The sequence below is a fragment of the Pelodiscus sinensis genome, chromosome 6 (assembly GCF_052426305.1).
Source record: "Pelodiscus sinensis isolate ZL-2025 chromosome 6, ASM5242630v1, whole genome shotgun sequence".
Lineage (NCBI taxonomy): Eukaryota > Metazoa > Chordata > Testudines > Trionychidae > Pelodiscus > Pelodiscus sinensis.
The window spans coordinates 94,494,511-94,515,014 of record NC_143057.1 but is presented as its reverse complement, the minus strand read 5'-3'; the positions used below and the strand labels follow the sequence as shown (position 1 = coordinate 94,515,014).

Genomic DNA, 20,504 nt, shown 5'->3' with positions numbered 1-20,504 from the left:
CTTTAAAGACTAACAAGATGGTTTATTAGATGATGAGCTTTCGTGGGCCAGAACCACTTCCTCAGATCAATATGTGGAAGAAAATTGGCACGATCATATATACCAAAGCGATACAATCAAAAAAATGAATGCATGTGAAATTGACAAATCAAATTTTAGAACAGAGTGGGGGTGAGGGGGAAGGTTGGTGTGTGAGGTAATGACATGGGGTGATAATAGGGGAAGTTTATTACCTCACAGAAACTTCCCCTATTATCACCACTATGTCATTACCTCACAGACCCTAACCTTCCCCCTTCACCTCCACTCTGTTCTAAAATTTGATTTGTCAATTTCACAGGCGTTCATTTTTTTGATTGTATCACTTTGGTATATATGGTCGTGCCAATTTTCTTCCACATATTGATCTGAGGAAGTGGGTCTGGCCCACGGAAGCTCATCATCTAATAAACCAACTTGTTAGTCTTTAAAGTGCTACATAGTTCTTTCTTTTGTTTCAGCTAGACCAGACTAACACGACTGCATCTCTATCACTATAGTTACTTAGCTGCTCTTTATTATGCATCAAGGCATTTTATGCAGCACATGAAACTCTAAGACACTTAAAAGCATTCCAGAATAATAAAAATTAATGTAGCATAACAATTAGCTTCGTTTGTTTACTTACTCTCAGAGCTGTAGGTGACCTGGAGTAGTCAACAAGGTCACATTGGAATGAATAACCCGTGGCCCAGCCAGACATAAGAAACTGTGACAAGGAGAAAGGGGAGAGCAAAGGTTTAGCTTATCACTTGAGAAAATTCATTAATTTCAGTTGACTTTAATCATGTAAACATTAAAAAGCCTGTGGATCCAGCCAGCTTACCAGCCATCATCTTCCTCAAATATGGGATGGCAACACTGTGATACTGCTGCTGCTGCAGCTCTGTAGAGATTAGAATCCCATAACTTGACAATATGGAGAAGAACTCACACTCCACATTTCATCATACCTACACCTCAGTGCTGTGAAAGAAGAAACAGCTGCTCCCCCAAACAGACATTAGATTAATGTTTCTCTTCTCACTATGGGAAGCAGGTGAAACAAATGAACGATCAAAAAAAAGTATTGGTATTAAATAGGGATGTGAACAGATAACCCTTTAACCAGTCACCCAGTAACCATCACCATTAAGGAGTGATAGTTACCAAGCAACGGTTAATTATTACCCAGGAGCAGCTCCCACACCCCATGGCCACATGCAGTCCAGCATAGGGTCAGAAGCAGCTTGGTTGGAGCAGCCTCTCCCTGCCATGCATGGGGTCTGCTCCAGCACAGCCCCGTTTAATCAGTTAACCAGTTAAATGTTAAGTTGAATCAGTTAACTAATTAAATAGGATTTTATATCCCTAGTATTGAATCCAGGCATTTTGATATGCAAGATAATTTTAAAGAGTCACATATTAACAGAGCCACACTTTCAAATGATTTAGAAGTAAAGTAATGCAGTTCTTTGATTTTTCTACAAAAAATGGAAATACACATAGGATCAGGGAATTCAACAAATTAAATCTCTGTATTACAATTTAGCCTGTTCAGCATGCAATTGTGACCAGCCAGTGTAATAAAATAATACCATGTGAGAGGAGTGGGAACTCCTAGGAAAAAGAATTAGCATCTGAAAGCTTTTTGGGCTTTTTTAAAGCTATTAAGTCCACACAGAATTGTACATTTGCCAGATATCCTCTATTCCACTTAATTATTTTGGCCAATTCTCGTCAGGTTGAACTGCACATAGATATAAAAAACTATCTGCAATAATTCCAGGAAAGGGGACCAAAAACCCATAAAAGGCAATTAAAAAAAAAAAGGTTTTACCAAAGTAAAACATGTTCTGCTGGATTTTTTTCTCATCTATTTAAAACATCCAACTAAACTTACAACCTCTAATTTATCAACTGTTTGAATAAGTTTGGTTGTTTGTAGTCAAAAGCAGGACTAAATAACAATCGGCACCAGACTTTATATTTGGTACCAAAAGTATCACAAGTCCTTGTCAAAAATATATACTTTGTGATGCAAGTTAGACTATAACTGTCAGAAGATAAGGGAAGCTGTCTTGAAATCACATGCAGATGTATAGCATCCATGGATTGTACCAGGTGTCACATCTAATACGTCTCCTTACTATATTAAAACTCAGCTAACAGCAGCACTGTAAACATTACACTTTATTTGCATCCTCTCCAAATCCCAGCCAAGACTATAAAAACTCCACTTTTGTTGAATGAATATTTGTCAAGTAATCATAGTTGTCCATGCATGAATAATAGGAAGCCAAGTTTTCTGGGTAGGCGAACAGTTATAGTTTCAATCAAGTATTAATTGAAGGCGACAAGTAAAAGATTACCCATTTAACAAATCAGATGCTGAAACCAACAGGATTTCAAACATTGTAAGTGAACATAATACCAACACACCCATAAAATGGCTTATATCCAATAAGGAAAAGAATTAGCTTTTTGTTGGAAGCCAGAGAATGGTTGAAATTCAATCTGGTATTCACTATGTATGCATTCTTTTGTGACATTTTAAATAAAGGCATAATGGTAGGTAAGTCAAATATGTTAGCGTCAAAAGTGAAAGAGGCGAGTGTTTATTTTTTAAATACTGATAAAAACAGCACAACACTAACAAGGTCTGTCGAAGCACGAAATGCAAAAGGAAAGCATACTTTTCATCCTTCTTTGCATTTATGATATTTGGCACAACTGTTAGTCAACTTGTTAGTTTCTTTTTTAAAAGGCAAATAGAAAGAGACTTTGGAGCACCATTTTTAAAAGCAAAAGCTCAGTTTAATCCATTATAAACGTTATGGGATCTGGGTTAAAAGTAATACAGCCAATTAGGCAGCAGCATCTAAATAATTTCTTAACCAATATGCCAAAGATGAAAATAGCTACCACCACAACACTGTTGTTTCAGCTGGCTTATTGTAGAAAAACTATCAGGCAGTTGCTTGTAGTATTGCTGAATAGCCATAGTGTTTATTGCAACAGTGTCATAATTTAACCTCTTTACACGCTTAACAAAATGCCAGTTTAAAAGTTAACTCTAAATGCCTATTGGTACATGCACATCATGCACCTTGGAGAAATTTAATTTTCCTCGGTAATAAACCCAAGTGCATCTCACAGAAGCATCACTTAACTGTGGTCACATAAGAAAAAATTATTTTCTTCTAAAACCCTTGCTTTTTGTGGAGCCGTGAGTAGAGGGGGAAAATAATACTCCAGAACTCTTCTAGAAAGATTTTTTGTATTAATTATTCTAAAAACCTTGTTTTACATGGATTGAGATCCTAGACTAAATTTTGTAAATAAAAAGATAATTTAAAAAACAAAAAGTAATTGAAGAGGATCTTGCATTTAAACATTCCCTCTGCAGCATCAAAAAAACCTCTACATATTCTATCACATGCTAACCAGAAACCTTCTAGTCTAGTTCAACCTTCCTTGTCCAGAGAAGTTCTAAACCTAAAACCTGGAAAGTATTTAGACTGCTAACATTTCCTATTATTGTTTCTGTAATATAAAATATACAGTTACCCTCTTGAGTAAGAGTGACGCTTGCCAGATGCTGTCACCAAAAATCCTGAACATGGCAAAAAACAACACACAAACAACAAACAAAAAAACCCCCACACCCGGGAGACCAAACTGGTTGAGCAAAAAAAGGGGCAAAATCCCCACGCTCCTCACTTCCCCCCGCCCATACCAGATGCAGCAGGGGAAGATTGTCCCCACCGGCCTCTCTCTCTCTCTCTCTCTGCGTGCGTGCGCGCCACAATTAGCATAACAGATTAAGGAGAATCTCTTCAAGAAAAAGCACACAATATTTTTCTTAGGCCATATTACAGATTTAGTAACAGACAAAAAAGTGTAGACATTTAACAATCACTGTACATTAAAGTTAAACAAGTAATTACAGAGAGATACTTACTTCATAAGTCATATAAATTGAGAGGGCTACTACACCAAAATTGTAAAATGCCATTATTGGCCTGAGTTCAAAAGGTTTTCTGTTTTCCATGACTTTTGGCCCCAAAGATGTTACAAAATAAATATAGGCTCCAATGATAATAGTCTGTGGCACAGGTGAAGACATGAGTGGGAAGCCTTCCACTCTTGGATCTAGAAGAAGAAGAAAAAAAAAATCACAGGTCTTTCGTAATGCTTTTATATCTAAATTAACTTAACAAATCACCATCGAGTTTAAGATTTCACTGGTTAGGTTTTAGAAATCATATAATAGCTTCAGACTATTAGAGCTTGTTTTAGCCTCATTGCAAACCAACATTGGTCCTTGCCAAATTCTTTGGAATACCAGTTAAAGTAAGTGATTAAAGCCTCTGCTGCCCTTCACCACAATTCTCTGGAGACTGGAGGAGAATTCCTTTCCATTCAACACCTGTTAATGATTTATTCTCAGTTTAAATCTCCACATTCAACTCAAATTTGAAAGTGCATTTTACTGGCAACATACAGAAAAAAACATTAATAAATACTCAGCTACACTAAATACTATAAATTGCAAACAAGTACACAATTGACAGCTGACGTTTACACTCATGCACTCTTTTACTGCACACCACATCACCCTGAGGTACAATTGACCGTTTTCTCCCACTCTCTGGTACAAATAGTTATTAAAAGTGACTGCCTAATTCTCCACCTCCAACCTCACATGTATTGTCAGGCAATCCTCAGTCTAAAAACTGAAGAAAATTCTGGGCATGCTGGCTAAGCAAATGTTACTCCAGAGGCTCATATGGAATTCTAAAGTTATTTGCCCAGGAAGAGTCAAACTTCACATACTCCTCCCTCAACAAGATAAAAAGCAACAGAAATCTATTAACAGATATTCTCTGCAGATATATATGTCCTTAGATAGTAAGTAGAGTTCATTCCCTCCCCTTCCTTGGTTTATGGAGTATGTTTCACTCAAGTTACCCTTTAAATTCATCTGACACAGAGTTAGATCCTCTGATCCTAACTGCTATAATGCTGCCACGAGAAGAGAAGTGGCTTTCAGGTAATCTGTTCTAAGACTATACATTGTTTTATGGGTCAAAACTAGCAGCACCTCAATTCAATGTAATTTCCCCCAGAGATCAATAAACTCCTTAGTGTGCTCCTAGTCCAGTGATGGGAAGGAGAAAAAACCCTTAAACAAGTAGCATACAGCACTACTACGGTCACGGAGACCCTGTCATCTCCTTTGGGGACCCACACAACCACTTTGTTAGCTGTCTCAAGTTTTAAATCAAGTATTTTATTTGTTTCCTAACAAGTAGTGCAATCAGAACCTGACAAACTGTATATACCTTAAAACCTTACCACCACCCCCCTTACACACACACACAGTCAACAGCCCAAATCCTTCATAAAGCTGTCTTAACACAGCAGAAGTCAGAGTGTTTAAGATGAAAGCTTCTCATCTTAGTTTGGTCTTGGTGCAATATCTGCAGCTTCACTTCATAGTGTATTTTCAGGCTGAAGCATCACTCACTCTCAGACCCTTAGCTCCAGATGAAGTTTCTCCCACTCCAAAACTGCAGCCTTACAGCTGTTCTGTCCATATTGCCCGACAACTCCTTGTTCTGATCCTGATCATCTGCTTCTGGAGATTCATCCCCTTTCCCATGTCCATCAGAACCACCCACTGGGCAAGTATCTCTGTTCACTTTCAACTTTTCTCCGGGCACCAGCTCTACCCAATTCCCATTGATGATGATGAAAAAGTTTTCAGCAATAGTACTAGACTGGACTCATTCATCCCAGTTGTACAGCATCTTGCAGGCACTCCTATTTACAGTTAAATCTGAACATAAATTTACTATTTGTCTAGTTCAAAGCAACATATGCTCTACAGCAATTTTCCATTGCCTGAATCTAATTCCATAGCTATAGAATTACATAAAGCCAGGACATCCAACACATACAAGTTTGGAAAAGAAACTAAGAAACTACAACATTGATGTTCAACCACAGGATGATTTATATACTTATTACCTGAACTTTGTGAGAGTACAAATACTCCCTTTCAAAACAGGAACTAGATACGAGTGATACATTATCAAAGTTTACACTTTCTTGCACTTGCTACTTTGGTATGAGGAAGCACAAAATACAACACGTTGCAACAGAATACTTTAAATTAAGAAATAAAATATAATTTCATTTAAATTAAGTAAAATTAAAGTTTCAGACTGCCCCACTAAAACTGCAAAATGTGAAAGTGCAATTCTGGTGATAGTAGAGATCTTTTTCAGATGAGCCATTACGTACAGAGTCTGAAGTTTTAAATCCTTAGCAAATCAACTTTTATAAAGTTCCATCTTTAAAGTTTGCATGACATTATACTACTTTTCTTTACATTTAAGATGTAAATATGCAGCTTGGCAACTTAGGTATAATTAAAGGAAGACAATGATATTTTAAGTTAGCTGTACAAAATTATGCTTAACACAACTCCGCATCTGTTGAAAAGCCTTAAAATTAGTGGACATTATATCCTCATGACTCACCAGCACGTTTAATCCATTCATCATAAAGCAATGCAGCTTTTGATGTCAGATTGCTAAAGGCCATTTTCATTGAATTAAGTGGATATTATGACTTCCCCTGCAAAAAAAACAAAAACAAAAAAAAATTAATCTAGGCAGGCCAAAGATCAATAGAGGGTATTTTGGTGGAAGATTTTAAAAAGCAGCCCTGAAAAGAATGTAACAAGGGAGGTTAGCAGTTCATGGAATATTAGATTAGTAAACGTTAGCTGATTGCATTATCCTCTGCTTGATGCAACTCCTAAGCTAGTCAGTTAATACAAGCATATTATTTGTTCATAGAAGACTCTAAAGTTGAAGAAGCCATATGATGGTTAACCATTGCAGGTAACAGAATACGGTCATCTTACATTCATCAACATTTATTTAAAATCCAACATAGTGATGCTACAAGACCAGAGTTACAAAATTACTTACATTTTCATTTTCCAGCTGTCAAATATATGGAAGACATGGCAGGAGAGAAGCTGGTAACTCCCTGCGCTTCATTTAGATGTATATTTATAACTAGTTTGTAAATTACAGCCTGCCAATGCAGATTTAATCACGGTTTTTATTTCAAGATTGCACCATGGAGTTAGCACCATTAGAACACGCTATCTACCCCAGTCAGAATGAGGCAGGAGGGCTCATTCACATGCATAAACTATATTAATTTTAAAAGTGTTAGTACAGGCAGTCCCCGGGTTACGTACAAGATAGGGACTGTAGGTTTGTTCTTAAGTTGAATCTGTATGTAAGTAGGAACTGGCGTCCAGATTCAGCCGCTGCTGAAACTGAACAGCGGCTGACTACAGGAAGCCCGAGGCAGAGTTTCAACAGGCTGAATCTGGACGCCAGTTCCGACTTACATACAGATTCAACTTAAGAACCCCAGGCGTCCCCAAGTCAGCTGCTGCTGAAACTGATCAGCGGCTGATTCCAGGAAGCCCGGGGCAGAGCAACTGGGGTGCTGCCGGGTTGGTCGAGTAGCGCCCAGAGCAGCTGCGGAACCAACCGGCAGCGCCCCAGCTGCTCTACCACAGGCGTCCGGAGAAAAGCCTGGTCTGCTGGGGGGAGAGGGGGCCGGATCCCGGAAAAACTCCAGAGTGTAGACATAGCCTCTGTCTTCAAAGAAATAAAAATACTGCAGTGTAAAAGGCTTGTGGGTTATATATGGGCAGAAGTCTTCCAGTGTTTGTTTTGCTGGGGGTTGAGTTCTGTAACAAGGGAGAAGGAGCAGAGTATGCAACAGCAAAGGAGCAACATTCTTGTCAAAGCTTATGGAAAGAAGGGACAAGATTATTCAGAGTACAGCCTGATTTCAACACCTGTGAATTTGAGAAAAAAAACTGCTATGGCTCAGACCATAAAAAGCCCTTAGTTGGTGGTAATTTTCGAGAAATTGTTGTGCCTCAGGATAAAAATGGAACATGTGCCAAATGTGAACAGTGAAGAGAAATGTGAAGCCTGCTTATCAGAATGAAACAGTGCAATGAAAAATGCTTCTCAAAAGGCAATGATTTTCTTGATGTGGCCATGTCTGAACTATCTGGATCAACTGGTTAGTAACTTATTTTTCCACCATTGTTATGGACTGACTACCATGTCCTACTGCGCTAGTAATGATAACATACTTCATAATAAATCTGTGTTTGGGGTGGTTTGCTTATGAATTTCCAAATATAATTTGTATATTAGTTTATAGTGGGAGCATTTATCAATTATATTTTTACTAATTATACTGGACTTCTGTCAATATAATTAAACATCCTACGCATGTGTTTCTTGTTTAAAAGTAAAGTTTCATTACACATTTACAAGTTTTAATTAAAAAAAAAGTCCAAGCTGTTTTATATATGTTGCTAAATACAGGTGTTCAGATAATCCTTATGATTTAGGCATTATCTTCCCTAATTTGATTTGGAATAATTGTATCATTTAAACAGTAGAACAAATAGCCGCAGGAGGTGGAATTGCTAATTTAAAATCTTTTTTTTTTTAAGCAGTGCTTTGAGTAATAGTCAGTGACTTTAAAAGAAAATGTTTTGTTTCAGGGTCCAGTTTAGGTCTCAGGGTTATCAACATCTGTCTGCAACATATTACAACTCCAGAATCATCTGCTGACATAACTAGCAGTGCTGCAACTCAACATACCTCAAATCACAGGTGCTGACTTTTATTTGTCTGGGTCCGTGCTCCACCAATGTTCCATGCACAGGCCGTGGCCCCACTCCACCTCTTCCCGCCATGCCCTACTCCCAGCTCCAACCCCTCTTCCCACCTCCTGCCAGCTGCCAAACAGCTAATGGGCAGAGATTATGCACCAGCCCCAGAGCACTCACAAAGTCCGCGTCTATGCCTCAGATAGGAAGTTACCTGAACAATTAAATTATAATAGTAATAAGACTTTCTTCCAACATCCAGTAAAACCACGGATGCATTCATAATCAGAACTAGCACATTCTAGCAAGACTCCATAGATGAAAAGATTCCGATAAATTCTCCCTTTCATCTTCTTCTGAACGAACATTTCACTGACATTGTTCCATCATTACAACTACATTACACTCTACCCAGTGGAGAAGTCATTGCTGGAAGGTTGCTGGATACAACATCAAATTGAACATAGTGAAAAAACACTGATGGGAAATTCATTAATCTTTGTCTTAATGGGTAGAGCAACATATACAATGAGCCAGTCATATGAGATTGTGTAACAGAAGATGAGCTTGTCTATGTTACAGAAACAACTGAGACCTCTGGACATGCCCAGACAACAGAACACCTAAAAAAACCCAGCAATAAAAGCTATAACAAACTAAACAAAAATTCAACTGTCAAGTGTATAGCTTTGCCATATAATTTTACAAATGTATCAAAGATGAGAAGACATCTGGAACAAGATTATAAAGGGAACCCGAAACTTACAACATAAGAGTGCAGTGCTTATTTGATACACATTTTTGCCAAAGACTTCTTATGTACAACTCCAGGAATGAAAGAAAACATTGAAACTACTAAATACTTCTGATACCAACCACTTTGCTTCAAATTCACTGACTACAACAGGAGGCGCCAAAGTAATTCTTTGCCCAAGACACAAGATGAAATTCAGTGGTTGACTGTTTTGAGCTACTGATTAAGAACCGGCTCATTCTGATGACAAGTTGTGAAACATAAATCATAATAGCCAAAATAGTTAATACTGGACCAAAGAGAAATGTACAAGATACAACGAATACATACACAAACCCATTTTCACAGCTTTGGACAAACTGCTGATAGATCTCTGCTGAAGTTTCAAGTGAACTTCAAAACACATTAATTGCAGTAGTCTGTCTTCTGAATAGAACATGTAATCATCAAGCGATCCATCCTCTGTCACTCATTCCCAGCTTCTGGCAAAAAGACACTAGGCACGACATTACTGACCATACTGGTCAATAGCCATTAATGGAACTAGCCTACCTGAATTTACCTAGTTCTTTTATTTATTTATACCTGTTTCCTATTAATTTGATGACCTCTAGCTCTCATGCTATAAGTAGTAAATAGAGCTTTTTAGATTCTTTCTTTAACACCAGTCATGATTCTATAGACCTCAATCTTATCTCTAGTTAGAAAAAAGATGACTAAGTTGAAAGTCCCTAACCATTTTTGTTGCCCTTTTCTGAACTAAGGTATCTTTTTGAGATGAGGAGACCACATCTGCATGCAGTACTCAAGATGTGGACTTACAATGAATTTATATAGAGAAGCAATATGATATTTAATCTTATCTATTCTTTCCTTAATTATTCCCAACATCCTTTTTGCTTTTTTGACTGCCTCTGCACATTGATTGGATGTTTTCAGAGAGCAATCCACAATGACTCCAACATCACGTGAGTGGGAACCGCAAAATTAGACCCCCTCATTTTATATGTATAGTTGGGACGTTTTCCAGTGTGCATTATTTTGCATTTATCAATATTAAATTTCACTTGCATTTTGTTGCCCACTCACCTAGTTTTGTGAGGTCCTTTTGAAGGTCTTCCCAGTCTGCCTGGGACTCAACTATCTCAAGTAGTTTTGAATTATCTGCAAATTTTGCCACCTCATTGTTGACTTCTTTCTCCAGATCATTAGGAATACGTTGAATAGGAATGGTCCCAGAATTTACTCCTGAGAGACATCACTATTTACCTCTCTTAATTCTGAAAACTCCATTTATACCTGTCCTTTGTTTCCTATCTTTTAACTAGCTATCAGTCTGCGAGAGGACCTTCTCTCTTATTCTATGGCAGTTTCCTTTGCTTAAAAGCTTTTGAGAGACCCTGTCAAAGGCTCTCTGAAAAACTATGTAACTATATCCTCATGCTTGTTGACAACCTCAAAGAATTCTAGTAGATTGGTGAGGTATGATTTCCCTTTACAAAAAACATGTTGACTCTTCCCCAAACTATGTTTATCTAGGTATGACAAAATATATTTTCTAACAATTTGCACAATACTGAAGTTCAGGTGTACCAGCCTATAATTGCCAGGATCATCTCTGGATAGTTGACTAGCCCTTTGACTAGTTGCTTCCCCTCACCCCTCCAATATCAGAGGCAGCAAGTGGGGGGAACAGGACTCAGTGCTGAGAGGAGCTGGCTTTAAAGCCCATTCCCCCCAGCACTGTCTCCATGGGGAGAAGAGGAGGCAGATGAGTAGCAGAGACCGGGCGCGAATCAGGAATCAGATCATACCCAGCTTGTGCACAGTCTCAGACACTGTGCCTCTGCTTTTTAAACGTATTGAGAGCCTACCAGCCTTTTAAATATATTAAGAGCCTACTAGCTCTTCATACATTTAAAAGGCAGAACCATGTCGGGGTTAGCTCCCAGAGCCAGGAGCTAACCCCACTGTGACTCCCCCGCTTATCAACTAATTGATGGAAATTCTATCGACTAGTCAATTACTTGATTAAACTAAATTTAACATCCCTAGGCTGCATTAACAGAAGTAATAATTCTTCTGTTCTATTCTGTGCTGATTAGGTCTCAGTTGGAGTACTGTGTCCAGTTCTGGGCACCACATTTCAAGAAAGATATGGAGAAACTGGAGAAGGTCCAGAGAAGAGCAACAAAAATGATTAAAGGTCTAGAAACATGGCCTATGAGGGAAGACTGAAAGAATTGGGTTTGTTTAGTTTAGAAAAGAGAAGACAGGGAGGGGACACGATAGCAGTTTTCAAATATCTAAAAGCGTGTTACAAGGAGGAGGGAGAAAAATTGTTCTTCACCTCTGATAGTAGGTCAAGAAGCAATGGGCTTAAATTGCAGTAAAGGAGGTTTAGGTTGGACATTATGAAAAACTTCCTAATTGTCTGGGTGGTTAAATACTGAAATATAATTACCTAGGGAGGTTGTAGAATCTCCATCATTAGAAATATTTAAGGGCAGGTTGGATAGACATCTATCAGTAATGATCTAGATCAGTGTCTCCCAACCAGGATTCCGCGGAACCCTGGGGTTCTACAGACCATCGTTAAGGGTTCCCCGAGAAATCATGGAACGAATAAACAAAAATTTTAAAATATCGCAAACAATTGCAAATATCCCTTGAAATATCATGGGAATTTTTTCCCAGCAATTGGTAATACTGGAGTAATCTTTGTACGCTACCAACTGCCTCTGTTTTGTTTTGGTCAGTTCGTATCTACGGAAGAGAAGGCGGCAAGGCACTCTGCTGAGGGGCCGCCAACTGCCCTGGCCCGGGGTGTCCTGGCTGGGCTGTCCCCCTGCTCTTGGCTGCAGCTCCTGATGATGGCCCGGTCCAGGCTGCGGGTCTGGCAGAGCCTCCGCTTGGAGAGGCTCTTGGAGGAGGTAGCTGTGCCCGGGGGCCCCCACAGCAGGCACGAGCTTGGTGTGGAACGTGGGCAGCTGTCCGGGCGGGGCGGGGGACTCCCACGGCAGGTGCAAGCTCGGCACAGCGCGCAGGCAGCCCAGGGCCAGCTCCAGGAAGCAGGCAAGGCTGAGCTTGCTGCTGGCCGACTTGTTGGGAGGAGTGTAGATATATAGGTGTGCATTATATATAGGAGTTCAGTTTTTTCCATGATTCCGACATTGAAAAGGTAGGGTAGGCATTATACATAGGTGCGCATTATACTCGCAATTTTATGCTACGTACACGCGTAGATTAGTTAGATAATTAGATTAGTATGTGTTTATTTTTAACCTTGTAACGTGTAGCCTCGTTACTTCCCAACAATTAATGTTGTAGAACAGCAATAGCACATACTAATGCTACAGCACATACCAATTTCATTGATATATCTATATTAAAGCATTTTTGAGATATTAATTAAAAACTTGGAAAATATTTCAAATATTTTTACTGCAAAATGTCATAAGAAAAACTAACTTGCAATTTATAAATAAAAATGTATATTAATTATGTATATTAAAAATACTTCTTACTTCATTAAAACTGCAGGAAACATGTTAAAATATACTTTAATAATAATTTTGTGTAAAAAGAAAATGAGATCATTTTTGTCCAGAAAATCCAAAATAAATTCAAAGTACCTTAAGTGGTTAAGATATCACAAGCAGATACACTATAAAAACAAGTGTAACGCTTTTGTTCATTGCTTTTCGAAGATCATAACAAGAAACATTTGGATGCAGTAGCAGCTCAAGAAAATCTGGCCATGGCTTCAACAACAACAAAAAAATCAAATCTGCCCCCCATGACTGATAGCCAATTTATGGAAAAGGATTTCAACGACGACTTTACTTCTGAATTTGAAAAGCCCAAATTTGGGCTTTTGGGAAAAGCAAAGAAGAAAATCGGCAATGTGCAAGGTGGAAAAGGAAGTGAATGGCGAGCTCAAACCATGTAGCTTCAAGACAAGTGAAGCAAGTGCCGCGAAAAGTTTCAACCTTTGGCGGCATGTAAAACATAACCATCCTGAAAACTCTGCGGCTCTGGTTACAAAAAAGGACTAGGAAGATGAGGCAAAACAGAAAGCAGACGCGACTAAACAACATTCATCTGGCTCTTTGAAAACTCCTGGAGAAAAGATTTTTTGCAAAGCTTCATCTGAAAAGAAACCCAAAATTGAGCAAACAAAACTTGACTCATATTTGAAGACCTCAAAGGTTACAGTCACCATGGATGCCAATACTTCCCGTGAAAGATGGATGGAAATGGTTTGCTTGAGTTCAACACTGCTCACTACCTACAGGCTAAAGAACAAAGGATTCCAAAAAATTGCAGGTGAAATGGGTCGGCAGCTTGGCATTTCAACGGGGCACGATGCGGTTCGTCATTTAGTTGTCAGCACAGCTAAGCCTGATCGCGAAGAGCTCAAGAAAGCTTTGGAGCAAAAATTGTGCTACCTCAAAATGGATTCGGCAACGTGTGGAAACAGACATTTCCTTGCAATCAATGCTCAGTATTATGAAGAAGGAAAAGATAAAGCAACGGTAAAAACCTTGGACATAATCAACGCTGAAAGGCGTCACAATTCTTCCTACGTGAAAAGTCAAATAAAAGCGATTTTAGAAAAATTTGGGATCAGTGAAATGCAAGTGCTGAGCATCTGCGTTAATGCAGCAAACATGACGCCTGCCGTCAAAAATTTCAACGAGGACAATGAAACCATTTCTACCTCTGAGAACAGGGATGTGGACAGAACTAAAGCTATTTTGTCTGATGAAGGAACTAAAGGAATGGATGAAATCGAACTCAACATGGATGCTGCTGCGCAATGGGTTAATGACCCTAACCTCATACTTCCAACATGGCTTCATGAGGATGACTCAAAAGTCCAACTGATGAGGGGTGGTATTCACACTCTTCAGTTGGCAATCTGGGATGGACTGAACAAAGAACATGCGAAGAAATTTCTGGAAAAAATTCCACAAGTCATTGTAAAACTACGAACCCCAAGTATTCGAAGTGTTCTGCTTGATCTACATGGGGGTAACTCAATCATTGCATACTGTGACTCGCGGGGGGGGGGTTCAACATTTGCGATGATTGATTGGCTTCTCGTTTTTCCATCTTACTGTGAACAAGTGGTTGCTGCTGGAACAAGAGAACTCAAGTTAACAAAAGATGAATGGACGTAGTGAAGAAGCTGTGAGACCTCTTGGCAAAGCCAAACCAAACAACCGTGAATCTTCAAGCTATCGATGTAACCCCGGGAGTTTTAATAAAGGAATGGTGAAAACGGTCAAAATTCTTGCAAGAAAATGGTGGACAAATTGCAGAAGGAATTCTATCCTCCATGCAGAAATGCAAAGAGAAGCTTTTTGACAATATTCAGTTCCTTGCTAGAGTTTATGTTGACCCACGGTATTGGATTCTTACCTCACCTCAAGGGAAATACCGAAGGCAAAGGAAGGGCTCCTTGATATTGCTCGACGACTCAAAAAACAAAATCTATCGCTACATTTGAACTCTGCAAAAGAGGTTGAAGAAAACAAAACACAACAAAAGGAGTCAACAATCGAATTTGCGGTTTCAGAAAGTTCACATCCTTTATAAATAGCAGGCTGTTCTCAAACTCCCGTCTCCACTCTGAACTTGTTCCAGCGTCCATCCCTGAGACGTCTTCAACCATCACAGAGAAATGGAGATAATTCAAGCACCAATTCTTCAGACGATGACGATTTTGAAAAGGAATTGGATAAACAAGAAAGACGTCGGCGAGTTTCTGTGATTCAAAATTGTAACGAACCATTATTCAAGAGAAACTTTCAGGAAGATTGTAAGGCGATGGAATCTATTGTTAGGCTAAAAGTTAAGTCTGTTTTTGAGGCCATTCACAGCTACCCACACCGCATTCAGGTTGCCTGTAGAATTGCTTCGAGTATGCCAACAACTCAAGCTAGTTTTCGGCTTTAAAGTTAATTTTAAATGATCTGCGGCAGGCTATGAAAGACGACCTGATTGCTGCAATACATTTTTACAGATTGAATTATGAATTATTCTAGTTTGTATCATTGTTGACATTTAAATTGTATTAAAACTCTGAATAAAAATAATGTTCTCAAAATTACTTTTGTATTTAGTTAATTAATTTGAGTCGGAGTGGAGTCGGAATGGAGCTGGAGCAAAGCAATGCAAAAATTTGATTGCTCCAAATCCTTTCCAACACAGATTCACTGATAGTCTTTAATTCACATTATGTTTTATTAAATTAACAAAGATTTCAGCTACTTCCACCGGGAACTTAAACAGCCATAGCACTTGGGAAACAGCAACTGATGCCAAAGTGGTTGCCATCTATATGGTATTATTTTGGAACAAATGCAAACATTGCTGATCCCAGCAACTGCACTGTAAGTGCACACAGTTTGTATTCTTCTTGTCAACACTCTTTTAGTTGTGTTGGGAGCTAGTGAAAGAGGGTGTCTAAATTTGAATGGCCTTTTATATGCCTGCCAAACACTGCAGCCAAGAGTAAGGTGGTTTTGTTTTTCTTTTAACCCTGGAAACATCAACCTAGGAGTGCCTTTAATATACAAGTTTCAGAGGGGTAGCCATGTTACTCTGTTTGAACAAAAACAATGAGCAGTCCCATGGCACCTTAAAGGCTAACAGATTTATTTAGGCATAAGCTTTCATGGTATAAGCCCCTTAGTCAGAAGCATCAGATCAGTTCCAGCCCATGAATGCTGATGCCCAAATAAATCTGTTAGTCTTTAAGGTGCCATGGAACTCCTTGTTTTTAATATATAGCTTCTGGTCTACACAATGAACCTGCAATGGATAAAAATGTTTCTTTCACATCGTCCACAGTGCATTACAATGATGAAGTGTCACTTTCCTTCCCTGTCCTCCTGGAATGCTGGACAGAACTCTGTTCTTTCCTCTCTGCCATAACTAAAAATACTGGCAGAATTTAGTGCTGGAGACTAATCCTGCGGAGGAGACTGAAGCAGGGACTCTTCTCCTTCCAAGTCCACTTTGTTTCTAGCCTAGCAAGCAGAGAGGGATCTGACTCCATAATGGCTGCTTAGCTATTTGGAGGGCAGCAGCCTGTCAATTCAATTGCTCTCCAGAAAGGAAGCAGAGGCCATATTGAGAGTAGTCCCCTGCTCAGAGGGTGGGTTTAGTTCCAGAGCAGAAAAAAGGAAGAACCTGTTCAGTGGGTGAGTTGCTCAGTGGTTGAGTAACTAAGGTTGACCCAGAGGTAATGGTAATGAGCTGAGTTTAAGTCATCTCTCATAAACAACTGGAATTAACAAAATATAACACGAACTGAAATACATATATGTTTTGCCTAATCAGTCAAACAAGGTGAGCAAGCACCTTCCAGGTTAAAGGGTTAGCACACAAGTAGATTTTATTAGGCCATCGTATCTACCTACAAGGTTAAGAGAAAGGATATCATTTTCTACCTAGGCTATTAGCAATCATTTATTACTGATGAGCTGGAACACAGTCCATTTCATATAATGATAGCAATGAAACCAAGTCTGTTACTTACTGTAACAGACTGTAGACTTACATGGCAGAAATGGGTTTAAGTGGAAGTCAGATTACAACGTGGACTCAACTTCAAGACGAAATTATGATTAGATCAAGGGCAAGTTAGCAAACAAAGTGAAGCCCAGCTCAGCTATGACATTCTAATAGTAAGCAAAAAGAGTAGAGAGAGAACACCCAACAGAAGTGCAATAGGTCTAGATGTTAAAGATAATAAATTTTTTTTTGTTTGAATCTAGCAAGGCTTTTAGGTAGACAGACTTCATAAGGCATAACAGCTTCCATATCTCTCTAGATTTTTAAAATAATGCAATGGTTATTGAAAACATAACTTTGGTGGGTAGGCTGTCATTAGCGATAATCAACAAGAATAGTGGTTAAAAAAGGGGGGAGGGGGAGACAAAGCCTAGCAATTATCAAGGGTAATAAGAATGGAAATCTGAAGGTCCCATCAAGTAGCACTGGATTGAAACTTGAACAAGTTTTACCCAACAGTAAACAAAATTGCTGGAACAAATGGGAGATATTACAAAAAGATGTCACAAAGATGCATATAGGCAGGGCTCAACAATTAATGTAATCTACTCGCCCATGGCGAATAGATTTTAGCCCGATGTGGCCGTGCAGCATGGTCAGCACATGCGCAATGCGGTCTGCGCATGCACAGCATGCGGTGCTGTGCCGCTTGGCGAGCCCTGCAAATAGGAATACATTAACCTAGAGCTACTCAACTTTGAAAATGCTGGGGGCCACAATGAAACCCACACCACATGCCGAGGACCACAACTTAAGTGTAGTTGCATGTATATGCAAATATATGCAAATAGCTTCTTTCACACAGAGACATGAATACATAGATTAAGGCAAGACTATACAACATGCAGGCCCCATTTAAGTAAGTTCTACTGATATTCATAAAATGCAATATTTACCCTATTTCCATCCATAACACAGCACTTTTAATGAGCAGTGACAGTCCAGGAATTTAACTACAGGCAGTCCCCGGGTTACGTGGATCCGACTTACGTTGGATCCCTACTTAAGAACGGGGTGAGGGAACCCCGAACTAGCTGCGCCACCCTTCTCCCCCAGCAGACCAGGGAGACGCGGAGCGGCTTTTCTCGCCGCAAAGGACGTGGGACAGCCCAGATGCGCCGCAGTCCCGCCGCCCGCATCCTCCACGGCTTTGCTCCGTGTCTCCCTGGTCTGCTGGAGGGGGGAGGGGGGGGCAGCAGACCAGGGAGACGCGGAGCGGCTTTTCTCACCGCGGAGGATGCGGGCAGCGGAACCACCGAGATGCGCCGCGGTCCCGCCGCCCCCGTCCTCCGCAGTGAGAAAAGCCTGGTCTGCTGGGGTTGGGGGGCACAACTAGTGCGCCCCCCCCAGCAGACCAGGCTTTTCTCGCCGCTAGTCAGTTTCAGCAGCGGCTGAATCTGGACGCCTGGGACAGAGCAGCTGGGGCGCTGCCGGGTTGGTCCCCGCAGTGCCGCACCTCGGTGCTGCGGAGACCAACCTGGCAGCACCCCAGCTGCTCTACCCCAGGTGTCCCCAAGTCAGCTGCTGCTGAAACTGATCAGCGGCTGATTCCAGGAAGCCCGGGGCAAAGCAGTTCTGCCCCGGACTTCCTGGAGTCAGCCGCTGGTCAGTTTCAGCAGCGGCTGAATCAGGGACACCTGGGGTACAATATGTACCAGTTCCGACTTACATACAAATTCAACTTAAGAACAAACCTACAGTCCTTATCTTGGACGTAATCCGGGGACTGCCTATACTAAAACGCATATCAACAGGAGACGATAATATTTTTGTTTTGGCTTCACAATTTTAACAAATCAAAGAAAAACTGCCAATACGATATTTACTGAAATCTAAGTACAGTCAATACGAAGTTAAAGGCACCATGGGGAGAATGGCAGTGCTAGAAAAGGAAGCCAGGAATCCTACCTCCCAGAATCCCTTCCTTTTCCCTGCCCGCCCCACCAAGCACCAGCTCTCACAGTCCTCACAGAGCAGAGACTGGAACCTCCAAATCAAACAACTGTCTACATACAGGAAAGGAAAGAAGCCAGACGTTTTAACACCCAGTCCTGCTCTAACCCAATGCACCCACCCTTCCCCCAAAGCCAGGCACTCTCCAGCCCTCCCACTCCAACCCAATACTCTTCCACACCCCTAAAGCCAGATACCTCCAGCCTCCTGCTCTAACCCAATGCCCCACCCGTCCCTTAGAGCCAGGCAACCTCAGCCCCCCTGCTGTAATCCAACCTCCTTCCCTCCCACAGACCCAGGGACAAAAATCTAGCGGGGCAGGGGATAATGCCCTGGGTCTCACTGGAACCACAAGCTTTTCCCTCCAAGAGCTGGGGCCGGTGCGCAGAGTAGCTGTGAAGGGTCCAGGTGCATGGCTCTAAATGTTCCATTGAAGGTACATGCTGCTGCCCCCTCCCCGATCCCCTTTGCAGAGCAAAAAATCCCAGGCATTTTTTGCCTTTTAAAAAAACCCATCCGGATGGTGATTTAACATGTGAAAAAAAGGACATGTCTGGGAAAAACTGGATGTATGGTAACCCTATCCAAGCCCCAGCACAGACCTCTCTCACCCCGGCCTCGCTCTGCCACTGCCTTTCCACGTCTCTCGCTTCCCGGCTCCCCTGCTGCCTCTTGCTGCCCCTAACAGCTCCTGCACACATGCTGATGCAGCCTGGCCCAGTGTGGCGCTGTGTGGCTCCGCTTGTGGGGAGTTGCTCCCCCTGTGGCAGGCATGCTCTGCCAGCACCTCGTCCCCCTCCGCCCCCCCACCTGCTGGCTGGCACCTCCTGCTGCCTCCTCTCCCCCCCGTTGGCTAGTAGCTCCTGCACATGCGCCCACGTGACCTGGCTCAGTATAGTGTGGAACGCCTCATGGGGAAGCGCTGCCACTGTGGTCGATGTGGCATGCATGCTCTGCTGCCACCTCTTGTTGCCTCCCTCCTGGCTGGCACCTCCTGCGCATGCGACCTGGCTCAATGAGGCGCAGTGTGGCTCAGCTCACTGGGAGGCACTGCCACTGGAGCCCACAGTGACGAGGCAGGCAGGTGGCCCGGGAAGCGGCTCAAGGCGCCGAGCTCACATGTGGCCTTTGGGCCACGCATTGAGTAGCCCTTCATTAACCTATGTTCCAAAGATAATCTCCAGAAAAAAAATCAGATTGCATGTATATATCATCTCTAAGATACCAATGGATGACTTGCTAGGTGTTGAATATATGAAAAATCCACATCTCATATTACTGCATCTTCCATTTTTTAAATAGTCTGCATCCAGTGCAATTGTGACATCTTAACAGTGCACTCAAAGTCATCAGAGCTCTGTAAAGGCGGCTGCTGGAGAGAAGGAGCAATTCCTGCACAGTGTTTTTTTCTAAAGTTTCTTATCTAGGAATTGTATTCCCTGCCTGATACTTACAAAG

At 41.1% G+C, this 20,504-nt stretch overlaps 1 protein-coding gene across 2 annotated transcripts in view; it reads right to left on the bottom strand.

Moving 5' to 3' along the window:
• Positions 1-20,504, bottom strand: part of ELOVL7 (ELOVL fatty acid elongase 7) — a 93,064-nt gene that overhangs the window by 10,145 nt on the left and 62,415 nt on the right. For both annotated transcript variants that reach the window (XM_075932878.2, XM_075932877.2), the window contains 3 exons: positions 6,570-6,666; positions 3,983-4,173; positions 668-748 (listed from right to left, as the gene is read on the bottom strand). In XM_075932878.2, coding sequence (XP_075788993.2) covers positions 668-748; positions 3,983-4,173; positions 6,570-6,639 — 342 coding nt within the window. In that variant the 5' untranslated portion in view covers positions 6,640-6,666. The remainder of the gene's footprint in view (positions 1-667; positions 749-3,982; positions 4,174-6,569; positions 6,667-20,504) is intronic.